The 27719-nt window shown below is 36.3% G+C and overlaps 1 protein-coding gene across 4 annotated transcripts in view; it reads left to right on the forward strand.

Annotated features, from left to right (window-relative positions):
- ELAVL1 (ELAV like RNA binding protein 1) overlaps positions 1–27719 on the forward strand; it is a 64576-nt gene extending 36857 nt beyond the window's left edge. For 2 of the 4 annotated variants that reach the window (XM_074301736.1, XM_074301763.1), the window contains 5 exons: positions 1218–1321; positions 12915–13068; positions 22398–22623; positions 23348–23413; positions 26146–27719. In XM_074301736.1, the coding sequence (XP_074157837.1) occupies positions 1218–1321; positions 12915–13068; positions 22398–22623; positions 23348–23413; positions 26146–26470 (875 nt within the window). In that variant the 3' untranslated portion in view covers positions 26471–27719. The remainder of the gene's footprint in view (positions 1–1217; positions 1322–12914; positions 13069–22397; positions 22624–23347; positions 23414–26145) is intronic. The other 2 variants (XM_074301748.1, XM_074301758.1) reach the window with 1 other exon arrangement.

Here is a 27719-nt window from a genome sequence, read left to right on the forward strand (position 1 = left end):
CATTTGGACTAGATGTATCACCTGTTGTTAGCATCCAATATGTGATCCATTCCAAGAAAGGAGGTTAGTTTTCTTATGATAATGTGAGAATGGCGAGCTCCTGAGATCATAAATTTGTAGCTCTAAAACACCACAGACACCAATAAGTCCTGAAGCCTCATATTGTGGCTGAGGAAATCGAGGCACAGAGAGATTAAGTGGCTCAGTGTCATCCAGTTAAGAAATATCTAGAGCAAGAGTGTAAGGTCAGGTCTTTGTGAATCTGGAGTCGAGTGCCCTGCTTGTTCTGCCCTGAAACCTGTCTTCAACTGGGAGATTGGCATTTTTCCTGGCTCTTCTGTGGTAGATTGAGGATTTTCTTGATTCTTGCTGCCCTGTTAATCAGCTTGTGTTAGTTTTCTTGAGGCTTGGGAAGCTGAGATTGCCCCTTCAGGAGTGGGCATGAGTGGTTACCCATGTCCAGCCTAATGGAAATAACCTGCAAGCCAGCCAGAAGCAGATCTTTCCAGAGATAGTTCTGTTGTCATTGGAGTGTTTTCATATTGAAAAAAATGGAGCCACAAGTAAGTAACTTCATCTTCCTTGACTGATGAGAATTATGCTTCCATATTACAGTATGGGTCAGATTTTAAAAAGACAACCACCTTGTTGCCCCAAAGGATTCAGTTTTGTTCATGAATACTGGCTCAAGGAGAGTAGAAAAGATTTCTTAAGTCTTGTGAAAGTTTGTGAAAGTCAAAGTTCACAACTCCCCTCTTAGTCATCCCCTGAAGAATGGGAATAGTGGCATCTTGTGGTGAGAATAATGCAAAGGCTTGTTCCATATCCCTGAATTCTGTTCTTGTGGTTTATCATTAATGATGTTCATATTTCTGTGGTCTTAGAGTTTTCTTGTTACTTACATTTGTTTAAATGAAAAAGATGAATATTTTAAGTCAGTGGTTTTGTGCTTGGAAGAGGAGTCCTGGTTTCAGGAATCCCATTGCCCCTCACTCAGTTCAAACAGCTTCATGGTACTTTCCCAGGTCTGCTGATCATAATTAGTTTTTAAAAAGATTTTTTTTTTTTAAATAAAGTCTTTGGTTTTGGTGTGTGGTCTTTAGTTATTGAGAAAGATTTCTATAATAGATAACTAACATCTTTACAAAAAAAACAAACATTGGGATGTCTTCGTGGTGGTGATTCTTTTAAAACATTATATATGTTCTTCCATGCAGGACACAGCTTAGGCTATGGCTTTGTGAATTACGTGACTGCAAAAGATGCCGAAAGAGCAATAAACACGCTGAATGGCCTGAGACTCCAGTCAAAAACCATTAAGGTAAAGAGCTTTTATTACAACTTACCTTCATTCAACAGAATGGTATTGAGTGCTGCTGCTTTAAAAAGTGTGCCAATAACCCATCAACTTCTTAGTATGTTAGAAGTGTTAATGTGTAATTAAGAGATTGTCTTCAGAGTTTTGGTACTTTAGGAGAATATGTTTTATCCCCTTTCTTTTTCTATTTGAGAAATTAAATAAATAATGTGTGATGAAATCATATTTGTGGTGGTTGAAACTAAAAGACAAACAAAAGTAGGTAATTTCCCAAAGTTCCTTGCAACATTGTATCATCCAAATTCCAGGTTTGAAGGATGTCATTAAGCTCTCTTACCCTGCAAGGAAACACTTCACTAACTTTCAAAACCACCCAAATACATGATAATATGCTGGGTTAGTAGTAAAATTTTTAAAAAAATAATAATATAGACAGAACCTCAAGATGTCATTGAATTTAAGACATTCACTATTTACATGTAAACTTCTTGAGGGCAGAGATTATATAGTACGGAAAGGGCAAGTAGTGATTCAGAACCAGTATTATACCAGGTACTGTGCTAAGCATTTAACAAATAATTGATTCTCACAACAATCTTGTGAGTTACAGGTAAGGAAACTGAACCAGACAAAAGTTAAGTCCTTTGTCCAGGATCACCTTGCCCACCAGACAACTGTCTCAAGTGTCCTTCATTTTTCATGGCACAGTGATAATTAGGTGTTTTGTGTTTGGTTTTAGTTGATGAATTGTCATAATGCTAGGCTTCTATCTCCCATATAATTCACTATTTTTTTTTTTCTTGTTCACACTTCTGTAGTATTTCTTATCTTTTTCCTTTTACATACCTCATCTTACTCATTGGCTCAGTTTCATGATTGTTCATCTGATTTAACACAGATAAATATTTACTAAATGTTCATTTTTTAAAATATCTTTTTATTTACGAAACATATGTATGGGTAATTTTTCCAACATTGACCCTTGCAAAATCTTTTGTTCCAAAATTTCCCCTCCTTCCCTCCCCCATCCCCTTCCCTATATGGCAGGTAGTTCAATACATGTTAAATATGTTAAATTATGTGTTAAATCCAATATATGTATACATATTTGTAGCTATCTTGCTGCACAACAAAAATCGGATCTAGGAAAAAAAAAGAAGAAGAAAAATCTGAGAAGGAAAACAAAAATGCAAGCAAACAATAATAGAAAGAGTGAAAATGCTATGTTGTGGTCCACACTCAGTTCCCATAGTCCTCTCTCTGGGTGTAGATGGCTCTTCATCACTGAACAATTGGAACTGGTTTGTATCATCTCATTGTTGAAGAAAGCCATATCCATCAGAATTGATCATTATGTAATCTTCTTGTTGCTGTGAATAATAATCTGGTTCTGCTCATTTCACTTAGCATCATGAAATGTACGTCTCTCCAGGCCTTTCTGAAATCATCCTGCTGCTCATTTCTTATAAAACAGTAATATTCCATAACATTCATATACTACAGCTTATTCAGCCATTCTCCACACTCAGTTTCCAGTTTCTTGCCACTATAAAGAGGGTTGCCACAACATTTTTTCACATGTGGCTCCCTTTACTTCCTTTAAGATCTCTTTGGGATACAGGCCCAGTAGAAATACTGCTAGGTCAAAGGGTATGCACAGTTTGATAACTTTTTGAGCATAGTTCAAAACTGCCCTCAGAATGGTTGGATTCGACTAACTGCTCACGTTAAATTGGACTGAAAAAAAATTAGAGCAAAAGGAGGTATATGAGATACATGCATGCATATATTAGTGTATGTGTGTGTATGGGAGTAGGGAGGAATAGATAGATGGCTCAGTGGATAGAGCACTAGGCCTAGGATTGGGAAGAATTGAGTTAAAATCTTGCCTCAAACACCTTAATAGCTCTGTGACCCTGGGTAAGTCATTACACCTCTGTTTCCCTTAATCCACTAGAAAAGGAACTGTCAACCAGTCTAGTATCTTTGCCAAGAAAACTATTGATAGTGTTGACATGCTATGTATGATCGATCCATGGATCAAGTAGAGACAGGAGAGACTGAACAACCACAGGTATACACACACATACACGTACATGTTGGGGGCCATCACTGAAGGTTTTCATCTTCCTAAATGCAGTGAGCTCACCCAAATTTAGAAGTCCTACAATTCCACAGTTCTAGGAGGCATGCTATTAGATGCTATGATACCAGGAGATTGCTTTCTATGTTGCTTCTGACTGAACATAATGCCAAAAAGTTAGTTAGAGAGGTCTGTATAGGCTTTTACTAATATTTATTTACCTAGATTAGGTGCAAATGAAGTCCTGCTCCGAATCTTGTGGCTCCTCTTCATACAGCTACATTCCAGCCAAACTGCTTTATTTCCTTTTTGTTGACCTATTTTCAACTTTCCGTTCTTTGTGCAGACTATCCTGTGTGCCTAAAATGAACTTCCTCTTTTCAATCTCTTAGAATCCTTGACTTTTTTCAAGGCTAAACTTTTAAGTTTTCTCTAATGGGAAGTCTTTTTTGATGCTTCCAGTTGTTAGTGTTAGTATTTTCTTTCTTCTTGAATTATCTTGTATATATATTTACCTGCATAAATGTTGCATCCTTCCAAACTCTTTGAGGGCAGACAGGCTTTTTTTTGGCTTTTTGTCTTGGCACTCCCAGTTCATTACACAGTGCCTTGCCATAGAAGTTGCTTTTAAAATACTTGAGGAATTGAACTATGCAAGCCTAGTGGTCTCTGGCCTTGATTATGCCTCTGAGATTTGGCAGTTGGCCAGTGTGAGCTTGCTAGGGAGCCCCCAAAATCACAATCCTTGCAGATGGGCCAGGCTCTGCATGTGTGCTTCCTGAGTCCTTTTTCTGGACTCTTATCATAGTAATTCCTGGGTGCTCTAACTCTGCCCTGAACTATAATAAAGTAGCTTGCTTGTTTTTCCTGATGACTTTGTGTCTTAGGCCTTGAATTTGTTAAATATCAGCTAGCTAGCCACCTGTCTAGTGTAATTTAGGTACTGAAATGGCAGGAATGATCTATTGGAGGTTTCTATGTTTTATAGATAATCTTTTACATAGTGATCATTCAGCTTAGATTACAGTGCATGAAAATAATTACATGTTATCCTTTGGTTTGTAGAAATGTGCTTTGAGGTGTTACTTGTGATTTATCAGCTCCCAGTTGGCTGGTTCCGTTGGTCTGTTTTGATATTTGTATTGGCCTGGTTCCATGGACAAGCAGTAAGGCTTTTTTTGAAATAATCGCCCTAGTTGTTGTTTGTTTTTTGTTTTCAATGAGAACCTATCACATCACTGAGGCTTCCTGACTTGCATGCATGCAGTTGGATTGTAGTGAGACAGTTTGATGCAGGCCAGGGACGTGGTGGATGACCTTGGTATCTTCAGTACCTTACCAAACTCTCTGAGACTCCCTGGTGTCTGCTTCAGTTGCCCTCATGACTCTTAGAACAAATTGTTCTTATTTGCCCATTTTGTCAGGAAAACTCTTCACATGCTTGGGGTAGCCACTTCTCTAACTCACGTGAATTTTGAGGACTGTCAGTTATCCTTAACTGGGTCTGGCCTATCTGCCAAAATGGTTTACTGAGGTGTAGCCTCTATACTTGCTACAGCCTCTTGGAGCTAGAGATGAGAATTGAGTACAGGTAGACACCAAAGGTGTATAAACAGTCTTGAGAAAAGCTCTTAGCAAGCCTTCAACAGAGGTCCAAGTTCTTGAACACCCCATACCTTCCTTCCCAAGATTTGTGTTTGGTTTATGGCCAAAGAAGACAATGAAGTCCATCTTAATTAACATTGTGATCTGATCTACCTGTCCCAGGTCATTAGGCAATGTAACCCCTCCCATCCCAATCACTATCCAGTGGATCCCTTTTTTTAATACCTTCCTTAACTTTGTCCAAGCTTCTGTTTCTCCAGTCCCTTCGTAACTTTTTACAGACTGGCTTTCAAACTTACACCTTCATAAGAATCGCCTCCTGAAAGATCACTAATTATGTTATTCTTGTCAGATCCAATTGATTTTTTCTTTGTCATTTGAATATTGACTTTTTGAAACTCTCCTCCTTTAGTTTCTTTGATGTTGCATTTTTCCCATTCTCCTAGCTCAGACTAATACTTTGTTTCCTTTGCTGTCTCTTCTTGTTCCTGATCCCTAACTGAGAAGGTGATCTTTTAAAACATGGGTGAGGAATGTCTGGCCCGTGGGCCATATAAAGCCTATGAAATAAGGCATCCGCAGGCAATGAAGAGCTGAAAGCTAGGTATCATGGCCTCCTACATAATTTATATGGCCCACTAATGTTGTTATAATATTCAAATGACTGTGGGCAGAAAAAGGTTCCTCATCCCTGCTTTAAAGCTCTTTTTTTCAGATCTTTGCTCTCATTCATTCTCTTAAGGAGGTCATTCTTTTGACCTAAGCTCTCTGCATATTATTCCTAAGGCCACATCTTCTATTTTCAACTACCTACAAAATATTTCCATTCTTTTGCTCCTGTCATCTATTAATACAATCCCAGAATTACAAAAACTTAATTTCAAATGAATTTTCTCCCAAAAATGACTTTTTCTTACCAACTATATCATTTCTATTAAAAATATCATTAGTTTTCCAATGGCTAGAAGTCATAGAATCATCATAAATTATCCCCTTAATTTTATCTTGCATATTTTCTATGTCATCAAGCTATTCTATCCAAGGTGGCTTAGATACAGTCTTGCCTGGAAGGTAATGTCCTTTGTGACTGAGATAAAGGACACTTAGCAGGATTTCTATATTTTTGGGAAACATGCTTTTTGGGAAATATCAGATTAAGGTATGATATAAAGAGTTCAATTTTTTTGAATTGAAGAGATATGGCCTTTTTTAAATTTTTAAAAATTTTTAATTTTTATTTATTTATTTTTTTCCTGAGGGTGGGGTTACGTGACTTGCCCAGGGTCACACAGCTAGGAAGTTTGGCCTTTTTTTAAAATGCCATTCCATATTGAGGGTGAGATTTCACTTCCCACTTTAATTCTTTGTCCTTCCTTATCTTTTTATTTTATCCTTTTCTATTTTTGTCCCTGAAAATACCTCCAGCTAACAAGTCCATTCCTGTTATTTTAAGAGTCCATGGTTTCATCAGTGCGGGGAGGGGGGTGTCAGTCCTTTATGGGAAAAGTACCAGTTTACTAATGTAGATTAACAGAATGGAAATATTTTGTAGGTAGTTGAAAATAAGGTTCTTCTGTAAGTTACAATCTTACAGAGCTTCTTAGGATACTAAGAGGTTAAATAAGATCAGAAAGCTAGTTGAGTCAGGGAGCAATGTTTGAAACCATACTAACTCCAAAGCAGCCCCCTTATTCACTAGACTAGTTTAGTCTGTTTCTCACTCCAAAATACTTTGTGAACTTTGAAATTCTTGAGAAATGGAAGCTGATGTCATTGTTGTTATTTATTTTCCTCACTGATTTTTCTACTTATAACACTACTTGGTATGCTTAGTAAATGATTGTCATTTTCTTGGTACTCTCTGTCAAGGATTTCTCTGATGATTCCATGTGTCTCACATTTTTGGGGTACATATTTCCTGTTATTTCATATAGGGCTATTCTGTTTTGGCTTTGCACATCAAGATTCCTGTGAAGAAATTATTACCCCTTTGTTTATTAGTAAATGGTATATATGTGCTCTCATATTTCTGTGACTTATTGCAAGCTTTAAATAAAAATGCATCCCTCCTCCCACTCTTTCTCATCTGATTAGGTGAACTGCTATCCAAGGCAACATTTTGATAAAAGATCTGTGTAGAAAAAAATTTAATTAGCTGACTTTGACTTTCTCTGGAGGTCTGAATCCTACAAAGGCTGTTCTTTTTCCTCTAAAGATTAAATCAAGTCAACAAGCATTTATTAAAACACTTCCTACATTCCAGGCACCGTGCTAAGTATCTACATTTAAGCTAAAAACAAAACCAAAAAACAATAGAGCTCATCCCTGCCCTCAAAGAGCTTACATTCTTTTTTTTTTTTTTTTTTTTTTTTTTAGCATTTTTTAAAATTATAGCCTTTTATATACAAAATATATGCATGGATAATTTTTTAACATTGACCCTTGCATAAAAAACCTCTGTTTCAACTTTTCTCTTCCTTTCCTCCACCCCCTCCCCCAGATGGCAGGTAGTCCCATACATGTTAAATATGTTAAAGTATATGTTAAATACAATGTATGTATACATATTTATACAATTATCTTGCTGCACAAGAAAGATTGGATTTAGAAAGAACAAAAATGCAAGTAAACAATAACAGAAAAAGTGTAATAGAAAGAGCTATGTTGTGGCCCATACTCATTTCCCAGTGTTAAAGAGCTTACATTCTAATGAATACATAAAAGGGACCTGAAAAATGGGAGGGAGAGTTGTCCCTACTGGAGCCTGGTGGAAAAGTCTGGAAAGTCAAAAATAGAACCAGCAGAGGATTGACTTTCATGGAGACAACTTTATCTAGCACTTTATAGTCTTTATCTCATTGATTTACACATTTATGTAAGGAAAACTTTAGGAGCAAGATCTATAACTGAAAAAAGATTTGTGAAGGATTGGAGTGAAAGTAATCTAGTTAAGTGGAGAAGGAGCTGGAGAAAGAAATAAAAAGACTGAAGAGCTGAAGGAAGAGAAACACAAAGAGTAACATTTGAAGAGAAAACAAAGGTCATTTAATCAATCTAGAAGAATTCAAAAAAAGCCATCTCTTCATTTGCTACTAGTTGCTCTTGTTGGTTTCACCTCTCTCATGGCTTGCCCAGAATAAACTCATCACCATCTCATCATCTTGGGAATTTCTTCAGCTTTGCTAATCATACTTCATCAATACCTGCATTTACTTCTGTGTTTGATTAGAAGCCTGGAGGTCCTGTATAGAAAGCTTAAAGTGCTTAAAATTTAAAGGTTCTCCTATAAATCTGACACAAATTGCTCTGCTTGGTTTTAAGTCCAACATCTACTGTGGTGGGCCTACCCCTTTCCATCTTCTTTTTGGGTTTGTCTTCCCTCATTAGACTAATAAGGTCCTTGAGAATAGAACTATCTTTCTTTTTCTTTATGTATCTCCAGCATTTAGCATAGTGCCTGGCCTGTAGTAGGTGCTCGATAAATATCAAAAAGGATCAAAGCTTGATAAGAGAAGGAGAAAGATAATTGGTATGTATCATGATGATAACAATGTGCTTAGTAATTAAAGAGAATGAAGACTCCAGAGTTAAAAGCATAGATACTTTTATGTAAGTTCTTCTAGGAGCTACTAACAAGGATAGCCAACAACTGAAGATCTCATATCTAGCAAGTATGGAGAATTTGCCATGGTTTTCATAGAGTGCAGTGTTTGTATTTCCTTCATGTCTAAGTACATGTCTACTGTGTTTTAAGTACAGGTTGGTTTCTTTTCTACAAGAAAAGGTAAAGTGGTAACCAAATTTTTATCCAGGAGAATGATTTTAAAACAGAATCAACAACAAAGAAAGATTTCAGTGTGAAAATAAAGAAGAAAAAGATTTGAAAGAGCAGCAGGAAACCTTGATTGAAGCAAGGACAAGCTAGGTTCAGGTTCATACTTTGACACATACTGGATTCGTGACCTAAGGGAAGTCATTAACTTTTCTGGGCCCCTGGTAATTCTCTAAGAGTATAATTTGCATAGAAGGTGAAATTGATCTTGTTTTGATAATGAGAGTTTTCTTACCTGGGAATACCATATACCAATTAAATCAGAAGTCTAGTTCCCATCCCTATGCTATACATAGAAAAGGAAGTGATCATCACATGTGTACTGGGTAGAATGAGCAGGCCCAGGAGGGCATCATCTTAAATGATTTGTTATCAGTTTAGGAGAAAGTCTTTAATAGAGTGTCTCAAAGAACTGTGCCATTTAACATTATTTTCAGTGATTTGATAAAGGCATAGCTGATTTGCTTACCTAACTTTTATATTAAACAAAACTAAGAGAAACTGCTAACACATGAGATGATAGATTTCTACAGACTACAACATTGGACTTAATCTAGTGAAATGAAAATTAATATGTAGAGCTAATGATTGAGTTAAAAAAAACTTTGCAAATCCATGATGATGGAGACATGACTAGACAGAAGTTTATCTGAGAATGGTGTGAGGGCTTTAGTGCTCTGAAAGTCAAGTATGTGTCAGTGGTAATGATATAGAAGCAAAGAAAGTTATATGTTAAGAGCTATTATGATAGTGAAGGCTCTCAGGTTTATGTGATATGAAGATTAGTTAAGCAATGGGAGTTGTTTTCCCTTGAAAAGTGAAGGTTTTGATGCCCAGGAGAACATGATAAATGTCTGGATATTTCAAGGGCTATCACATAAAAAAGGGATTAGACTTATTTCAATTGACCCTAAAGCTAAAACTATAAGGCAATAGGTGGACTTTGTTAAGAAACATTTTTAGTCAAGCATTTATTATATAAGTATTTTCTGAATGTCACATTCAAACATTGATTTAAGGAAGATGATACAAAATTAACTTCCTCTACCAGCACTGAATTGCATAGTAAGAACTATCCTTTCCCACCAACAGATAGCAGAAAGATAGACTGACCAGTAATTACCTCATGGGAGCCAGGGACTTTTTCCATCTCCAAGTAATCTTCAGTGTCCCTCTGGCCCAGTTTTCCTTTGAATAGAGGACATCCATTGCCATCTGAATGCTGAGCTCCAGATCTCCATCTCTGTTGGAGATATCCCAGAGCCCCATTTCCTTATAATTCTCACCCTCTAACCTACTAGCCTCTTGGGAGGATACCATCTGCCCTTCAGTTACTCCCCAAAGTGCTCTAGGCCTTCTCATCTGTCCTTTTACTTTCCCTGCCAGAGTACCACCTGGCCTTTCAGTGTTCCAGGAATTAATCATAAACACCAACCTTTCTGTTGTATCTCCCAATTAGAATGTAAGTAATAACTATTATGATTTTCCTATTTGTATGTCTTGAGCTTAGCATAATGTTTATCTAGAACTAAGAACTTACTTAATAAGTTTGTCCCATTCCAAAAAAAAAGTCTTACCATTAGAGCTGCCCCCCAAATACCATGGACTGTTTTTGGGGGTAATGATTTGCCCCTCACTAGAGCTTATACAGATAGTGATTAAATGATCATTTTGTTGGATATGATTCCAACAAGAGAGTTAAGAGTTCAGGGTATACTCAATGAACTCCTTCAGCTCTGAGATTCTGGGAATCTAACTAGTTTTGTCCTAACCTTCTAGCCTTATCTCATTATTTCCTACTCAGCCCCCCAAAAAACTTGTTCCCTCTCTATACTTTTACTATCCTCCCCAAAGTCCATAACTTTTTTTATCTTCGAATCCTATTAATGGAATGTCAGAGCAATTCGTGATCTTAGTATAGTCCCCAGCTTCTTAAACTATGGTTCACAACCCCATAGGAAGTCTTGTAACTAAAATGTAAGGGACACAATATTATGATTTATTTTCAATAAATGCTTGATTGATAAAAGTTTAAAAAGCCCTACTCTAGTAGAACTCTCCCTTATGTTACATATTTAAAAACTGAGGCCCAGAAAAGGGAAGGTAGAATAGGATTGATCCCAGGTCTTTTGACTCCTAATTTCATGCTATTTCGACTATAGTGTTCTTTTAAAATTCTTCTCTTAGGGGCAGCTAGGTGATGCAGTGGACCAGCCCTGAAGTCAGGAGGATCTGAGTTTAAATTTGGCTTCAGACACTTAACACTTACTAGCTGTGTGACCCTAGGCAAGTCACTTAAACCAAATTGCCTCAGCAACAAATAAATAAATGATAATTAAAAAAATTCTTTTTTAACTAGCCTTTTCTCTTTTTTTCCTTTGGTCATGCTTTAACAGCTCATGATTTTGCAAATTGATATTTTTCTTTTTTGAACTCAGCTCTTTGTTCTGCTTTTGTTGTTTGTATTGCTGTTTTCTCTGTGACTTTTCTATTATTTTAAGGTACTTTAAAAGTAGGATGATTGTCCTTTACTTGGTCAGTTATAGTTCTTGCTTCATCCCCAACCCAGCTCACTCTTGACAGTTCACAGCAGCAGTATGTGTTATGTGGTCATGGCAGCACAGCAATGCATGTGGAGAACCGGGCCAAGGTCCTCACCACAGAGCCATTGGGAGATGGGTCAGGACCACAGGAAATCCCATAGGGGTAGGGGAAGTCTGTGGAACAATCTGCTTTATATATTAAGTGATAACTGACTCTATTTGGGATACAGGGTTCCAAATTATGTTTGTGAAATGAAGCTTCATTGTCCTATTTGAGCTTTTGCATATGAGCAGTGATGTATATCAATAAATGTCATTATAATAGGAATATGTAGCTTCTTTGCATTTCCATAAGTAGACTTTTCTCAAAAGTACCTGGAACCAGCAAAGGTCAGACATTTATTGAGGGGATCACCTTTCATCAGCCATCATCTCATTTTCTAATCCTAGGGATTTGTGCAGACAAATTGCATGGAAAGTTAGCTACTGGCTCTTTTCACTCCTAGCAGAAATTCTGGTAATCTTAAGTATAGTAGTACTTATAACTCCTTGGATTATAGAAAGAAGTAACTTTTGCCTGGTGGAAGGAAAGAAGAAAAGAAGAAAATCAGTTGATGTTTGTTGTTGTTAAATGCTTACTATGTGTTAATCACTATACTAAGTAAATGTTGTGAATACAAATTTTTAAAAAAGCTAAACAACCCCTGTCCTCAAAGATCTCATATGCTAATTATATGAGATAACATATAAAGGAAATTTTAACTATGTGGTATTTGAAAAGTTACATTAGCAGGTAGATAACAAAGCTCTCGCATCCTTAGGTTGCATTACCTTAGGTTGCATTAGTACATCAGCTAACAGTGTAGGTATCTGGAAGGCATAAAGCTAGGATGTATGGCCTGGTGGTCCTCCATGATATACCCAAAGTTATAGTAGATGTCTCCCATCCTATCCAAGTTGTTTGATTAGTCAAATGGCCCCATTGTTGGACTACCTGAATAGTATCTAGTTACCTGGCAGAGGGGATGAAAGGAAAGCAAATCAAACTCTTTTCCTCCACTGTCTATTCTTAGAGACTATTTTTTGCCCTCATTTCTCTTCACAATCCAGTCTCATCCTGAGCATGGAAATGAACAGAAATATTGGATAGAAATATTCCTAAAGAGGTAGTGCCTTAGAGTAAAAAGTAAAGTAAAAATTAGGTATTACTTCAGACATTTAAAAGCATGTGGTGGCATTTGCTGTACACAAATGATTGGGATATTAAATGGTTACAATTTTACCTGACAAATAGAGATACTAGTAACATGATTTTTCTTTATTGCTTTTGTATTTTTAAGGAGATAAATGTTAACAAGGTCATTTCTCAACAAATCATTTCACATCCAAAGATTTTGTTACTTGTTTATTAAATAAATACCTTATGTAAGATTGCTGTTTTATTTAAATCTGGGAAATTGGCAACCAAGTCTTTAATTCAATGATTTATAAATGTCATCCACCATATTAAAGGAAAATAATTTTGTTTTAAAGGTATCCTATGCTCGGCCAAGCTCAGAAGTTATCAAAGATGCCAATTTGTATATTAGTGGACTCCCAAGGACAATGACACAAAAAGATGTAGAGGACATGTTTTCACGATTTGGACGCATTATCAACTCCCGTGTACTTGTGGATCAGACAACAGGTATGCCAGGCATTGTAAGATACCTAAACCAATGCTTGCTAAAGATTGTGTTAGCTGATGTTTTTTCCCTGAGACTGGCAGTATTTTGAGGGAAATAAGCTAATATCAATATGATTTGAATGTCTACTTCCTCTGTAGGCTGGGGCAGTTAAATAATTGGATAATGTTCCTAGTTTGAAGACTTTTTAAATATATGAGGTAGAAGAAATTGAAAAGAACTTTCAACTTTACATTGCCATTTGCTATTGAAAGCATGAAAAAGAAATCATGAATTTCCCTTATTAAATTCATATAGAAAAGTGGGACTAGGCCATCTTGGTGTGTGTCCTGGAAGTTCTTAGAAAGAGGATAACCTACTTGACTAAGTCCCTGTTATTCTAATGTTTTCAGTCAATGAGTAAAAACTGATTCCAAACATTGAACTAAATGTTAGAGATACAAGGAAACACAAAAGATAACCCTTGGGCTCCAAACTCACAATCTATTGTGGGAAACAAAATGCAAAAAACCATGTATAAAGAAGCTATTAAGTATATAGAAGAAAATCAACAGGGGAAAGGCACTAGCTTGAAGGGGGGGAAGAGGAGGGTGGATTAGGAAAGGTTTCCTATTGAATGTGGGATTTCACCTGGGACTTGAAGGGAGCCAAAGAAACCAAAAGGTGAAGATGAGAAGATAAAACATTGTGAATCATCGGGGACAACCATCAAAAATTCCTAGAGCCAAGAGATAGATGGTTTTACATGAGTAACAGCTAGGAGATCAGTGTTACAGGATCAAAAAGAGACAGAGACAGAGAGAGGGCAAAGGGGAAGAGGGAAGAGGGAGGGAGGGATGGAGGGAGAGAGACAGAGGGGGGAGAGGAGGAGAAGTGGATATAACTTTGATTTTAGAGAAAGCAAATAGTTCACAGTTAAAAGAAACAGGTTTAGAATCCTTTTTCTTTATAGTTAGTGCTGTCATATTTGAGAAGCTCCGTGGCTGCCTTTTTTTGTCAAAGTACCTTTTAGTGCCTTTCTGGGACTTTTCTACTGAGCACTCACTTCCACTTTTAATCTGATATTTTTAAATTTCCAAATTTCAAGTAAGTGAAATCTAGATAATTCCATTGGCAAATCTGTCTAATCATTAAGTTTTCTTTCAAATGATAAATCAATAAGAAATTTGTGATTCAGGCTGCATGTTGCAGTGTGCCTCAGTAACAGTTGAATTCATGGGAGAAGATGATGCTGACGAATGTGAAAATGAGATTTCTGACAAATGATTCCAGTAGGAATGATCTGGAATTGATTTGAGATGATTTTTGTATACCCTTGTCAGTAAACATATTTTTTACCTCTCTATTGACTAAACCCCATAGATATTATAAAAATAATGAAACTATTTTCAGTCTGTCTTGAGAGTTGTCAAGTGATTGACTCTTTAAGGCAGACAGCAACAAACTTGTGGAATGATCAGACCACAGAGCTAGAATAGAGATTTAGCAGAGTCGATAAATAGCCCTTGCTAAGCTGATGTTTTGAAATCGAGTTTAGATGTTAACAAGATGTTTACTAAAAACTGAGAAATAATATGGAAGTGTATTTGAATAGCTAAATAATCAGGTTTTGTTGTCATGTTACTTCCCAGAACAAAGTAGAAATCTATCTCAGAGTATACTTTTGGCATCTACCCAAAGGTGATTTGGACACCTTTTTAGAAATGTACCATCAGGAGTTTTCTCTTGGACTATCAAGCTTTGACTAAAGTATTACATTTGCACTTTAGTCTTCTAATAGAAGACTAAATTCTTCCCTTAGTCCTTGTTAGTTTATCATATAATGGGCACTTACTCTGTGCTGGGGACTGTGCTAAGTGCTGAGAATCCAAAAAAAGACAAAAGGCAGTATAGTATATATAGTATATATAGTAAACAGAAGAACAGAAATACTTAACAGAAGAAAGGTACTGGAATTAAGAGGGATTGAAGAAGGCTTCCTGTAGAAAGTGGGATTTTAGTGGGGATTTAAAAGGAAGCCAGGGAAATCAGGAGTCAGAGTGAAGAAGAGAAAATGTTGCAGACATGAGGGCAGCCAGAGAAAATGCTCAAGAGTTGAGAGATGGAGGGGCTTGTTCATGGAATAGCCAGGAGACCAGTGTTACAGGATCAGAGAGTATGTTTTGGAGATGTAAGAAGATGGTAGGAGAAGACTAGGTAATGAAAGGCTTTGAATGCCAAAGAGAGCTTTTTTTTTTTTTTAATTCTTGAAGCAATAGGAACCCACTGGAATTTGTTGAATAGGGATTAGGATTTGCAGTAGTTCAGACATGAGATAATGAAGGTCTACACCAGGATGGTATAAGAGTCAGAGGAGAAAAAGGGGCCATACTCAAGAGATATTGTAAAGGTGAAACTGACAGGCCTTGGCAAAAGATTGGTTATGGGGAGACAAGGAAGGAGATACAGTGAACAGTCCAGGATGACTCCTAGATTATAAGTCTGAGGGCCTAGGAGGAAAGTGTTACCCTCTTTAGTAATAGGAAAGATGGAAGCAAAGGAGAATTTTAGTAATTTTAGACCATGAGTTTCATTTTAGACATAGTTATTTTGTTGTTTCCTTGATATTCAGCTCAAAATATCTGAAAGCCAGATGGAGATTTGAGATTGGATGCTAACAGAGAGATTGGACACAACAGATAGATTTGAGAATTGTGCATACATAGAAGCTCTTGAGATTACCAATTAAAGTCAGATAGAAAAAGAATTGAAAAAAGATCCAAGACAGAACCCTGAGGGACACCTGTGGTTAAAGGAAATGAGGTAGAAGAAGATGCAGCAAAGATAGAAGAATGGTGAGATAGGTGAGAATGGTATCTTAAAACCTAGGGACAAGAAAGTATTGAGGAAGAGAAAGTGATCCACAGTGTCTAAAGATGCAGAGAATTGAGGAGAATGAGGATTGAGAAAAGGTCATTGAATATGACAACTAAGAGATCACTGATAACTTTCAAGAGAGTAGTTTTGCTAGAGTGTTAAGATCAAAAGCCTCTTTTTTGTTCCTGCTACTTTAGGTGAGTAAAGCAATGAGGATGGCAATTGTTAGCAAAGTGATACAAAATATTTCCTTCCTTTGGCTTTGGGGTTAGGTGTCAACAATTTTAAAAAGAGAATACAGGATGGATCAAACAGATAGGAAGAGGGAAAGTTTAATTGGAATAATTAAAGGAGAAAGGGAGGAAAGTAAGAAAGTTCTGAAAAATAGTAGCCATGCTGTGGCACCGGAAGGTATTGTTAATACCTTTCATTCTCTATTGTTTCTTCTTCCTTCTCTCCCATTTTTATACTATAATTATTTCTTTTTTGAGTGGAAACAGCCATGGGAATAAAAATTTAAGAGATGGAGGACAAGATAGAATAGATCATTTCCAAACCTGCTTAATCTCTTGTACTTCCAAAGGATATTGTAACAGTTGGAGGGGAGATTAGGTTTGGCTGATTGCTCCTTATTGATAGAAGCTTTTGTTGCCAATGACCCCTGCAGGACTTCTTGCTACTAAGTGGCCAGAAATCTTACTACTGATATATGGAAGGAAGGTTTATTGCACTATAAGTTAAGTGATGAGAAGAAGTGATGGAAGAAGTGAATGTTTAAAAACATTTCAGTTGGAAACTAAAATTCTGTCTTTTGTGCTTTTTTTTTTTTTAAATGTTTCTTAGTATTAAAAGATTTATATTTTGGAAAATTGTATTGAAAACTTTTAATAACCAGAACTGGTAGAATTCTCATAATAAAGTTCTTTATTTATTTTACAGTATGTTTATAACATGTAAAGTTCATACTGTTTGGTACTTTTAATTCTCAGATAATGGAGTTTAATTCTAAAATAAGCTCTCTTATGAGTAGATATATTTCTAATTAAAGAAAGAAAAACTTAAAATTGATCTTTCCAGAAATTTTTTCTTTAGTTAAAGTTCTCTTCCAAAATTTCCAGAAAACCTAATGTAATTATCATTTGTAATGTTATTTCAAACGTAATACAAATAGGTGAAAAGTTATGTATGTATATTTGTAATGATCCTTTTGTTTTGAAAAACCTTTTCTCTATTTTTCCTAGGGAATGAGCTTGTTCCCTAACATTTTTTTCCCTAGGAAACATTAATGGTACTTGCTTTTTTGTAATTGTTACAAAGTTTTCTAAGTTAGAAGAGTTCTCATGCAGTTGGTATTGACCTGTGAGATGATTGATTTTGAATATTTTGAATAGTTTTAAGTTCTGCTTAAATAGTCATGAAACTAATCTAATAAGAAAAGTTTCCAGCATAAGGTGAGTATCCTATAGCTGTCTTCTTTTATACTTATGATGTTCTGTAGTGAGATGAATTTCATATTTAAGGAAGTTTGGAAATATTTTCTGGGGAAAGTAACCATTTCATGCATTGGGACTTAGTTTCCAAAAAAGTCTGATTTGTATCTTGGTAAGAGAATGTTCTCTCTGAGTGGCTATATGGAAAAAATCTTCCGTGGTAGAACTTAAAATTTGCTTTCATGTTCCTATTTAAAAAAAGTTTGGGGCAGTTAGATGGCACAATGGATAGAGGACCAGCTCTAAAGTCAGGAGAACCTGAGTTCAAATTTGGCCTCAGACACTTCTTGGCTGTGTGACCCTGGGCAAGTCACTTAACCCCAATTGCCTCAGCAAACAAAAAGAAAAAAGTTTTATTGATGTATTTTGTTTTTTATATTATGAATATTTTTCAGATTATCTCTACTCTGTGACAGATCTCTTGTTACTAACATTGCATTGATAATACAATGCTTTCATTTGAAAGTGCATGAAACATTCCACATTTGTAGGAAATCTGTAGCATTTGCCAACACATATCTGAGTTCTTGAAAACAAAAATTATTAACAAAACTATTTTCTCTCCCTTATCCCCATCCCATTGGAAAAAAAAAAAAAGAGGAGAAAAACCCTTAAAAATAGTCAGCAAGTTTTGCTGCTAGAAGTCTTCTTTCCAAGAGAAATAAAAACTGATTCAAATTTACAAGAATAAATGTAAGTTCTCAGTTGATAATTTGTCTAAGGATAAGAATAAGTAGTTCTGGGAAGAAACCCAGGTTATCAATAATCATATGAAAAAATGCTCCAAATTTTTAGTAATTAGAGAAATGCCCATTAAAGCACTTTGAGATTCCACCTTATACCTATCAGATTGACAAAGATGACAAAAAAGGAAAATGTTATATGTTGGGGTAGGAGTGTGGTGAGAAAACAAGATCCCTTGATCCTCTATTAGATGAACCTCTGGTGGCATCCAACCATTGTGGAAAACAGTTTGAATAGTGCACAAAAAGTTCATAACCGGTACATAATCAGCTATACTTCTTCTCAATAGAGATCAAAGAAATCAAATATAAAGGGCCTATAAGTATAAAAATATCAAAATCAGCATTGTGCTATATGAATATGATGGAACACTATTGCATTAAAAGAAATAAGACAATAGGTTATTTCAACTTATTGAAAGACTTGTATGAACGGATACAGAGTAAAGTAAGAACCAGAAAGAAAATGTCTACTATACCAAATATTAAAAGACCAACAATTCTGAAGTCTTGTAAACTGATAAGGAATGAAAGGAATAAAATTAGGATAACAAGTTATACAGTAGCAGCAACCCTATAAAGACAACAACTTTAAAAGCTGTAAGAACTATGATCAATACAATGACTATCCACAATTCCAAAGAGTCACCTGTGAAACATTCTAAACCTTCTGACAGAGAGAAAATAGGTTTAAGGTGCAGTATGAAACAGGTATTTTTGTATATGACCAGTGAAGGAATTTGTTTTGTTTAATTCATGTTCCTCTTTTAGAATCTTATTTAGGAGATGGCAAAGTGGCAGTCAGGGTAAAGACTTATTAAATATTCCCCCACACTTTGTAGACTTTTCATGTATTCACTTGATGATAATTAGGCTAGTAGTAAAACTGAGTCTTTCATTTCTGTCCATTCCCCAGTACTAAGAAAGTTGTTTCTTCTTTGACAGATATGATTGTTTAAAAGAAAACTATGATTATGATTATAATTATGTTTAATTAAGTACTATTTCGTGGCAGGCAAATTGGACCCAAAATTATTCCCTGGAAAAGGCCCATTATTCTTTGCACCTTTTTCAGTTTCAAAGGGTTGGGAAAGCATATTGGAGTTGAGAGCTCCCCAGGGGGAGCATAGCCAAGAATTATGAGCTACTTTGCCCACAGTTAATTGCTTGGGTGGCTCTATTTGGTATTCAGCATAATTCTGTTTTAGGTTATCCACCATATCAGCTATACTTGAAAAGCCAGATACCCCTTGACTTCCTATCAAAGGATACTACTCTTATCTCAGCTCTCACAAAGCTGGTGATAGAACACCACCTGTTGTCTCTAATTTGTGCTTTAGACTACAATTTACCCTTTGCTAAAGAATTGCCAGAATTCCCAATTCTAGAGCATGCCTGTAGGATTTCTCTATCAAATTCAAACTCTTCTTTCTTAAGTTTTAATAACCCTATTCACTTTCTTTTACCTTGCCTCCAGGTTTCAGTAAATACATTATTCCTTTGCCTGAATTCTTAACTCAGTTCTGTCTGTTTGCTCTTTTACACACCTAACTTATTGTCTTCATACTTTCTATTTTCCTCAATCTTATCATCGCTATCTGTTTTAATAATGCTAATTTTGGCATTGTGCTGTTTAGGATTATCTAGATCTAGTTCCCACTCTGTGAATGGATTATCAGGCATGTAAATGATTTAAAGGTCATTTAGGATAAACTCTTAAAGAGAGTAGAAGTCAGGAACTCTGACTCCTTGAATTCCATATCCTAATTGATCAATTGTAGAAGATGTAGAGAGGATCAAATTTCAGAAGCTGCTTACTAGTAGGAACAGGGCTGGTAAGTGATCTTTTGAGAAGTATGAAAGTATTTCTGATAATTCTTGAGTGTAGGGTAGATTGGACCAGTTTTAGGGACAAATTAGAGACAAGAGTTGTAGTCTGAGAATACCACCAATTTGAAGAAATCTAAAGAAACATCCTTTGATCAGATGCATTGCATGGATTGAATAATTAGCCAGATAGATGGCTTTGATTTTAGTGATTAGCCCTATGGTGGCAATTCTAATGAGATTGGTGATCTAATTTCCTGGCCCATGGCAAGTGAGACTTGGATATGTTTGGGTGGGGAAGGGGAGTGTCTGTGAGAGATGGGGGAGAGAAATAGTGCTACTTAGAAGCACACAATAAAAGCAGCATGAAAGAGAATTGACAGAAAAAAAAAAAGTCTTTTAAAGCATAGGCATGGAAATTCAAGTACAGAAATCTGGGACCGTTTGCTATTGGGGAGGGGGGGTGACAAATAGCCTTATTAGTCCTCAAAAGGCCATGAGAGCATTTCTGTTGTAGCCCACCTCTTTGTAGCTCTACAGACACCTGACAGCAACTGCATGGTTCCAGGGTCAGTAGCCTAAACAACAATCACTGAAAACAGAGGTACACAACTCCTACCCATTTCTCAAAGTAATGGTTACTGTTTTTAAAAACAAATGGAGAACTAAGTGATAGTTTCAAGGAGTTTATATCAGCTGTGATTATTGTGAAAAAGTTTTGAACTTAAGTGATTGAGGTGTAGTTATCTGGAAAATTTTGATTTCCCAGAATTTCATGGACTTGTTTCAAAAACTGTAGCTTTGAAACATCTTAGCTACCTGCTTGTTAGCAAGAGCCTTTCTCTGGCCTTGCTAGAGCACAAGTGAACTGCTACTTCTGAGCAAGGGCCTTGTATCTATTTTTTCCAGCACTATTGTTCTTCATTTAGAGGAAGGGGGCTTCTGTTCAAAAATCACCTGGACTCGATTTTATTGGAGATGATGGTGATGAGGTTTAGAATTAGGTTTAAATGAATGAATGAATTAGGTTTAATTGAGGTCTAGTGGCAGGTTTGGGGTACAGGGAGTCAAATAGAGCTCCCCTGCAACCCCTTTGGATTTGGCACAAGGATACAGAGTTAAATTGACGTCTAGTAGCGGCATGGAGAACCTTGTAAAGGAATTTACAGACCCGAAAACCTAGATTGATAAAGGAGGTTTATTATGGGGTTTGGAAGTAAAGTTAAAGTCTAGTTGTAAAAGGTGAAGGTAGAGATAAAAGGACACCGGAAATAGGATTCCAGTGGACAGAGATCCTTGGCAGCCAGGTATAAGGCTGCCATGTTAGGAACCTCTGCAAAGAGAGAGCTCCAGTTTGGCTCTTTTATAGCTAAAGGGGCTTGTGGGTGGTGTCCCAAGTTGGCTCAGGTCCAGTGGGAGCTGGGACAGACCCAGATCTCCTATTGGAATTCAAAGGGGGTACTTTTGACAGGATTTGTGAATCAAAGGTCCTAGCTTCTTGAATTGATAATGCATCAATTAGGAGGGGCTGGGAATCAGAAAGGAATAAATTAATCTGAAAGGATTAATTTCCCATAGGGATCACAACCCACATCAATAGAGGAAAATAAATTCCATGTTTAGTTCTCAAGGGACAATGTTCTCTCTTTCTCACAGGGAAGTATTAGAGTGATAGTTATTGGAAGGTTATATTCAGAAGCAGAGAATAAAGTTATTTGGAAGTAGCTCCAAATTAAAGCTTAACTAAAAGTAATGGTAACTTGTTTTAGTTGCTGAGGTCCCTAAACTGGAGAGGCAAAAAAGCATCCTGTGAGATACTATGTGTACATCTCTCTAGGTCACTTTGCTAGTAACAAGAGGGTTGGGGTTACTATCCACAATGCTGTATTGTTCTTGCTTATGTAATTTGTTTTTTTGTTTTGGGTGGGGAGACTGGGGAAGAGAGGGAGGTACCTAGTTGACTTAGATAATCTACAAAGCCTACTTACAGTTGTAAACACATTTAGTCTTTAGATATAAAAGCTTCTTGTGGGCTTTGTTTTGGCAGCAACAAGAAAGTCTGTCATAGGATATCCATTTTCATTTTACTTTTGAATTGAATAAGACTTTTTTTCAAGTATTTTGGAATATTGTTTCTCAAAATGTGATTTGCCACAGTACTTCCTATGTCTTGGAATAATCATTTAGGCTGAATGACAACACTCAGTTTTCTGTTAAGGCGAATAGTCACTTGGTGAGTTGTTTGAAAAAAAATAAGTTAATTTGTTTTCATATTTTAGTTTATTGTTAATTTATCCCATCTCCCAAATTATCAATATAAATTAGTTAGGCTATGGAAGATTTTGACTTTTGTTTTTCAATTTCAAAAGTGCATGCATTTTTCCCTAACTGCATTTTTATTGATTTGTTAAAAAGGTTTGTCCAGAGGGGTTGCATTTATCCGGTTTGACAAAAGATCAGAAGCAGAAGAGGCAATTACCAGTTTCAATGGCCATAAACCCCCAGGTTCTTCCGAACCCATAACAGTGAAGTTTGCAGCCAACCCTAACCAGAATAAAAATGTGGCGCTGCTCTCTCAGCTGTATCACTCACCAGCTAGACGATTTGGAGGGCCAGTTCATCATCAGGCACAAAGATTCAGGTGGGTCAGGAGGACTAATTCACTTCAGGTCTCTGCTGAAACTCTTACCCCAATCCATTTCCATTTAGGACCCGAGCTGCATTTTTAAAGCTGTAAATAGCTTTGTCCTGGTGTGTGCATCAGTTATATGAGAACTATTGCTAAAATGAAATTGTTCAAAACTGATATGTTGTATTGGAATACTTCCCTCGCCCCAAACCAAAAATGTATCTTTATGAAAACGCTGATTTCCATAGTGGTGTCTTCTTGAGCTGGAATCGAAGGGGAGGGGGTGGGAAATGGGCAAGATCCCTGCTATGTAGAGTGAATTGTAAAGTGCTTGAACTCAGAGTCTCTAGTTAAATGAGAATCAAAAAATAAGCTGAAGCAGCCCACCCACAGGGAAATCAGCAGGCATAGTTGGGATGGGATTCTGTTTAACAAAATTTTCAAATACCCTGCTAGATATTTGACCAACAGCTCTAGGGCAAACCTGTCTTTTATATGCTCTATTTTAAAACCCTTTTTTCAAATGTGAGCAATAATAGAGCAGGGAACTTGGTTTTTTCCAGCTTAAAAATGCCCCAGTAATAGTGGTCCCCTTTGTCAGGAGACTGTCCCTATTTGGTAGACTACTACAGAGTAGATGCAGAACTGGAATTTCAAAGTTGGCTTTGCTGCTGCTGCCTTGCTGCCCACCTTGAGGCAGGTCACAACTTTCTGAGCCTCTTTTTCTGTTAAACAGAAATGGCATGTTGACTGATCTCCCTAGCGGGCTGAGGATTTTTCTTCATGACTGTAAATACCAGAAGTACGTTTCTCATCAGATATCCTCATCTTTGTGTTTGAGAAATCAGGTCAGAAGGACTTGTTCAATCCCACAGGTGAAATTTGTTTTCCAAGGCCTGATGAAAGTTTAGTACTCCATATCTCCTAATACCCTATGCTGCAAATGAGTTATCTGACCTCTTTTTACATGGCTCTGCTAATTTAAAAGCAAATATTGAAGGGTCTTTTTTTTTTTTCTTTAATTAAGAAAGTAAGTAATTTTAATTTTAATTAAGAAGTAAACTGGATGCTCCTTTGAAAATCATAATGCAGCTATCACAGCTCCCACTTCTCTGGCACTTTTCAGATTTGCAAAGTGCTTTCCTCATCCACTTATGTAGGAAACTTGGGGTTAGATATAATATTTTCCCCATTTGTTGATGAGTAGGTATTGTCCAAGGTCTCAAAGCTAAGCAATGTCAGAAGTAGAATTTAAACCCAGGATTTCTGGCCCCAAGGGCAGCAGTACTCTTTCCACTAAGTCAGATTATCTCTCTTGATTGGTGGTGAGTATAGAGTAACTGCTAAGTAATAAACAATCAAGTAATGGAGCAAAAGAACAAGGAAAGAATGGATGAAAAGAATGGGAACTTTTATCTAAGGAGATAGAAAGAAAAGAAGGAAAACAGAAGAACCAAAATTTCAGACAGGAGCAAAAAAGCTTGAGTATCTAATAAAGAATAGCAAAAAAAAAAAAAAGCCCAAAAGATGAGAATGAAAATGAGGAAGGAAAGAACAATCAGGAATGAAAGGAAAAAGGGGTTAGTTAACAAAGAAGGAAGAGAGTCCACAAAAGAATTCAGTATTAAATGTGGTGCTTACTTCAGGAAAAAGTCTTCATAAGTAAGAAAAGTTTTTAAATCTTCATATTAAAACAGGAAAAATAGGAAATAGGTTATTTCTTTATGACTGTTGATGTAAAATAAATCAGCCGTGATTGGCAAAATAGAAATCCACTGACCAGAATTTCAAATCACAAAAATGTAAATAAAATATGTTTGAAATAGCAGCTCAGAGGTATTTTTTCAGTGTAGTGAAAGTCATATGAAATTTTGGATCCATTTTATTTTATTCATATTAGGAGTTATCTCCATATTGATTGGGGGAGCAACTGCTTCTTCTGGGAATATTTTACAATGCAAGTAGGACCCTGATTTTAGTTTTTAAAAAAAAACACTTTAGCAAAAATTTGTGTATTTTAAAATTGCACACCTTTTCTCAATAATGATGGCATTAGCTAATTGTTTTCCCAGATAGCTTTGAAATTCCTTAAAAAAAAGTCCTACTAGTTTATCATGCCAGCTCAAATGTTTACATGTTCAGGACTAAACAGTTGTCTCAGTTTAAAATTGTGGCTATTTTGTATATCTCAGCTTCTGACCATCTATTAAAAAATAGGTCTCTTTGAAAAATATATTTCATTTAAGTAGCACAAAGATAATAATGTCCCTTTCATTGTTCTGTAGTCTTATTCTCCCCCCCCCCCCCCCATTACCCAATAATGTTTTAAAGATCTTTCAAGACATAGTATGCTCCATACTTGGAAAGCATATATGTTGGATCTATTACCCCTTAAACTCTGAATCCAGTCTTTAAATTTGTTTACTTTAAGTCATTTAGACTAATAGAATTAATGGCCCTCTCCAAAGTATATTTCAGGTTTTTCAGTTCTATTTCATATTTCAGCAGTCTTAAGCTTTTCCCAAGACTTTGGGAATCTTTTAAAAGTGTAAGACATCCCTTGGGTAGAATGGATCCTGTGATCTATACTTCTACAAGTAATTATTTGTAGAAGTGTCATTTTGGAAAAGGTGAATTACAGGTACTACTGCTGTGGGATATCAACCAGTGATCTTGCTATTCTACTAGGTCTCAGGTCCCAATGGGGGACACAGTCATTTGGGTTATAAAGACCACAGTTGAATTACCTGGTCTATTGTTCTATTTTACCAGCAGGTACATCTTGATCACTTCTGCTCATTGAAGATTTCCCTGTGCTAAGTTATCCAGTTATCCTGGCTGGTGCCATAGATCCTTCAGGAGAAAAGGGTGCTTTCAGAAGAGATAAATTCAGAGCTCTTTTTCATTGATCTTCTAGAGATTCTAAAGGAAAGAACAGGAAAGAACATGATAGGGAGAAAGGGACAGAAGTAAACCAGTCTCCCCATTCTTTCTTCCCATTATTGAGAGTTCATAATGTTATCAGAAAAGGGTTTTTAAAGATATTGAGATCTGTTAGATTCAAGGAACCTACATTTCCATGCTCCATGCTCCAAAAGTTAAGATGTAGAAAGCTATAGTGCAAATATGGCTTGCCTTGGGAGGAGAAATCATTTTATGGGCCCAGATTTAGTTTTTCAAAGCGATTAGTATATCTCCATCTTAGCCTTGATTAACTGGGGTCAGCAATTCTACCATCTCTTATGACTCCTGCTCATTGCCCAGTACTTCTTAGTTTAAGTATGTAAGTTGCTATTATTCCCTGATGATATTTAAGTTTCCATCTTTTTCACCACCTGTAGTATTGAGCAGTCATACCACTGTTACTTTTATTTTTGTTTGGGGGAAGAGGGAATGTGAGGAAAGGGGCCCACAAACTGCCTCCACTGGTGGTTTTTTTGAGAGTTTTTATCTATCTTCAGTTGTTTTTCTTCCATGTTGATTCATTTGATTGAATTGAAATTTTACATGAATATTGTGCTTTTTATTTGCTAGGTTCTCCCCTATGGGTGTAGATCACATGACTGGGCTTTCTGGTGTAAATGTCCCAGGAAACGCATCTTCTGGCTGGTGCATCTTCATCTACAACCTTGGTCAAGATGCTGATGAGGGAATCCTCTGGCAGATGTTTGGCCCCTTTGGTGCGGTTACCAATGTGAAAGTTATTCGCGATTTCAACACCAACAAGTGCAAAGGTTTTGGTTTTGTGACCATGACAAACTATGAAGAAGCCGCCATGGCCATAGCAAGTCTCAATGGCTACCGCCTGGGGGACAAAATCTTGCAGGTTTCCTTCAAAACCAACAAGGCCCACAAATAACTTGCTCCCGCTGTTTGGTACGGAATAGCTCACTCAGAGTGACACCAGTTGAAGCATTTTTTTTGTTAGTGTAAAACTCATTTTGCGCCAATTTTCATGTGTTTGTCTTAGTCTAAATGAGAAATGAAAAGGTTTTTTATACTCTGGGATGCAACTGACATGTTCAAATGTTTGAGATCCCACAATGTTAGACCAATTTTACGTTTCTTAAGTTATTTCCTTTAAAATATATATGAAACAGAAATCTTAGTAGACTGCATTAACTAACCAGCCCCTCTGGATGGTGGTAAAATTGAAGCATGCTTTAACTTATAAGACTGTCTAACATTTGTTTCATTTAGTGTTTCCACAAACTGGAAAAACAATTCTTTTTCTTCTTAGTTGTTAAACTAAAGATGTTAGACTGATGCTGAGTGTGCTTTTTCTCAATAGCTTAAGCATTTTAAATGATTGACGCCTTAGTTGACAGTAAATTGCTTTTCTGAAGCAGTTTTCATTGCCATTTTTCTGTTGACTTAATCTTCAGTTTTGTTTTGTTTTTTTTTTTGTTTTTGTTTTTTTTTTTTTTTAAGTGGTCTTGTAAGTAGTAGCATGCCTGCCTGACTTTTAACACCATTGGGGAGGTAAGTTGCACGCTGAGCCGTGGCCAAGCTGTCGAAATTAAAGTACAAAGATTTTTCAGAAGCCCAAGTTTGAGTAGGAATGGACCAAAGAGTTTCAAAGAAACTCCAAGAAGATTCCAGAGTCAAATTTAATCTCCAAAACAGTGTGAACATATGTTGCTCCTTTGACATCCTGAATCTTTTGTCCAAATAGCGTATGCCTGGTGCACTACATCCTGGTACATTATCTTTTGAGAGAACTTTGCAGTTTCAAATATCAGTCAATATAGTTGAAATTCACAAGGATAGCTCTATTTTGTAATAACACATAAACATTTGAGCATTGTATTTCTCGCATCCCTTCTTGTGAGCGCTAGATTCTTTTTTCTATCTTAGTAGGGTTTTGTTTTGAAAATTTGCTTTCATATGAACACTCAGCAGAAAAGTACTTATTTCTTGCCAGTTATCTATTAACAAGAAGACTTTAATTTGTAGTTTTAAAGATTAACCCCCAAAGTTTTCTTCATGCTGCCTTGACTATTTTGGGTTGTTCTGTTTCTGTTAAATTTTCTTTTGCTTTTTTGTGTTTTTTGTTTGTTTTTACTTTTGCATTTAAGACCATTAAATTTGATTTTGTTTTGCTCAAA

This window comes from Sminthopsis crassicaudata, chromosome 1 (assembly GCF_048593235.1).
Source record: "Sminthopsis crassicaudata isolate SCR6 chromosome 1, ASM4859323v1, whole genome shotgun sequence".
NCBI classification, from domain to species: Eukaryota; Metazoa; Chordata; class Mammalia; order Dasyuromorphia; family Dasyuridae; genus Sminthopsis; species Sminthopsis crassicaudata.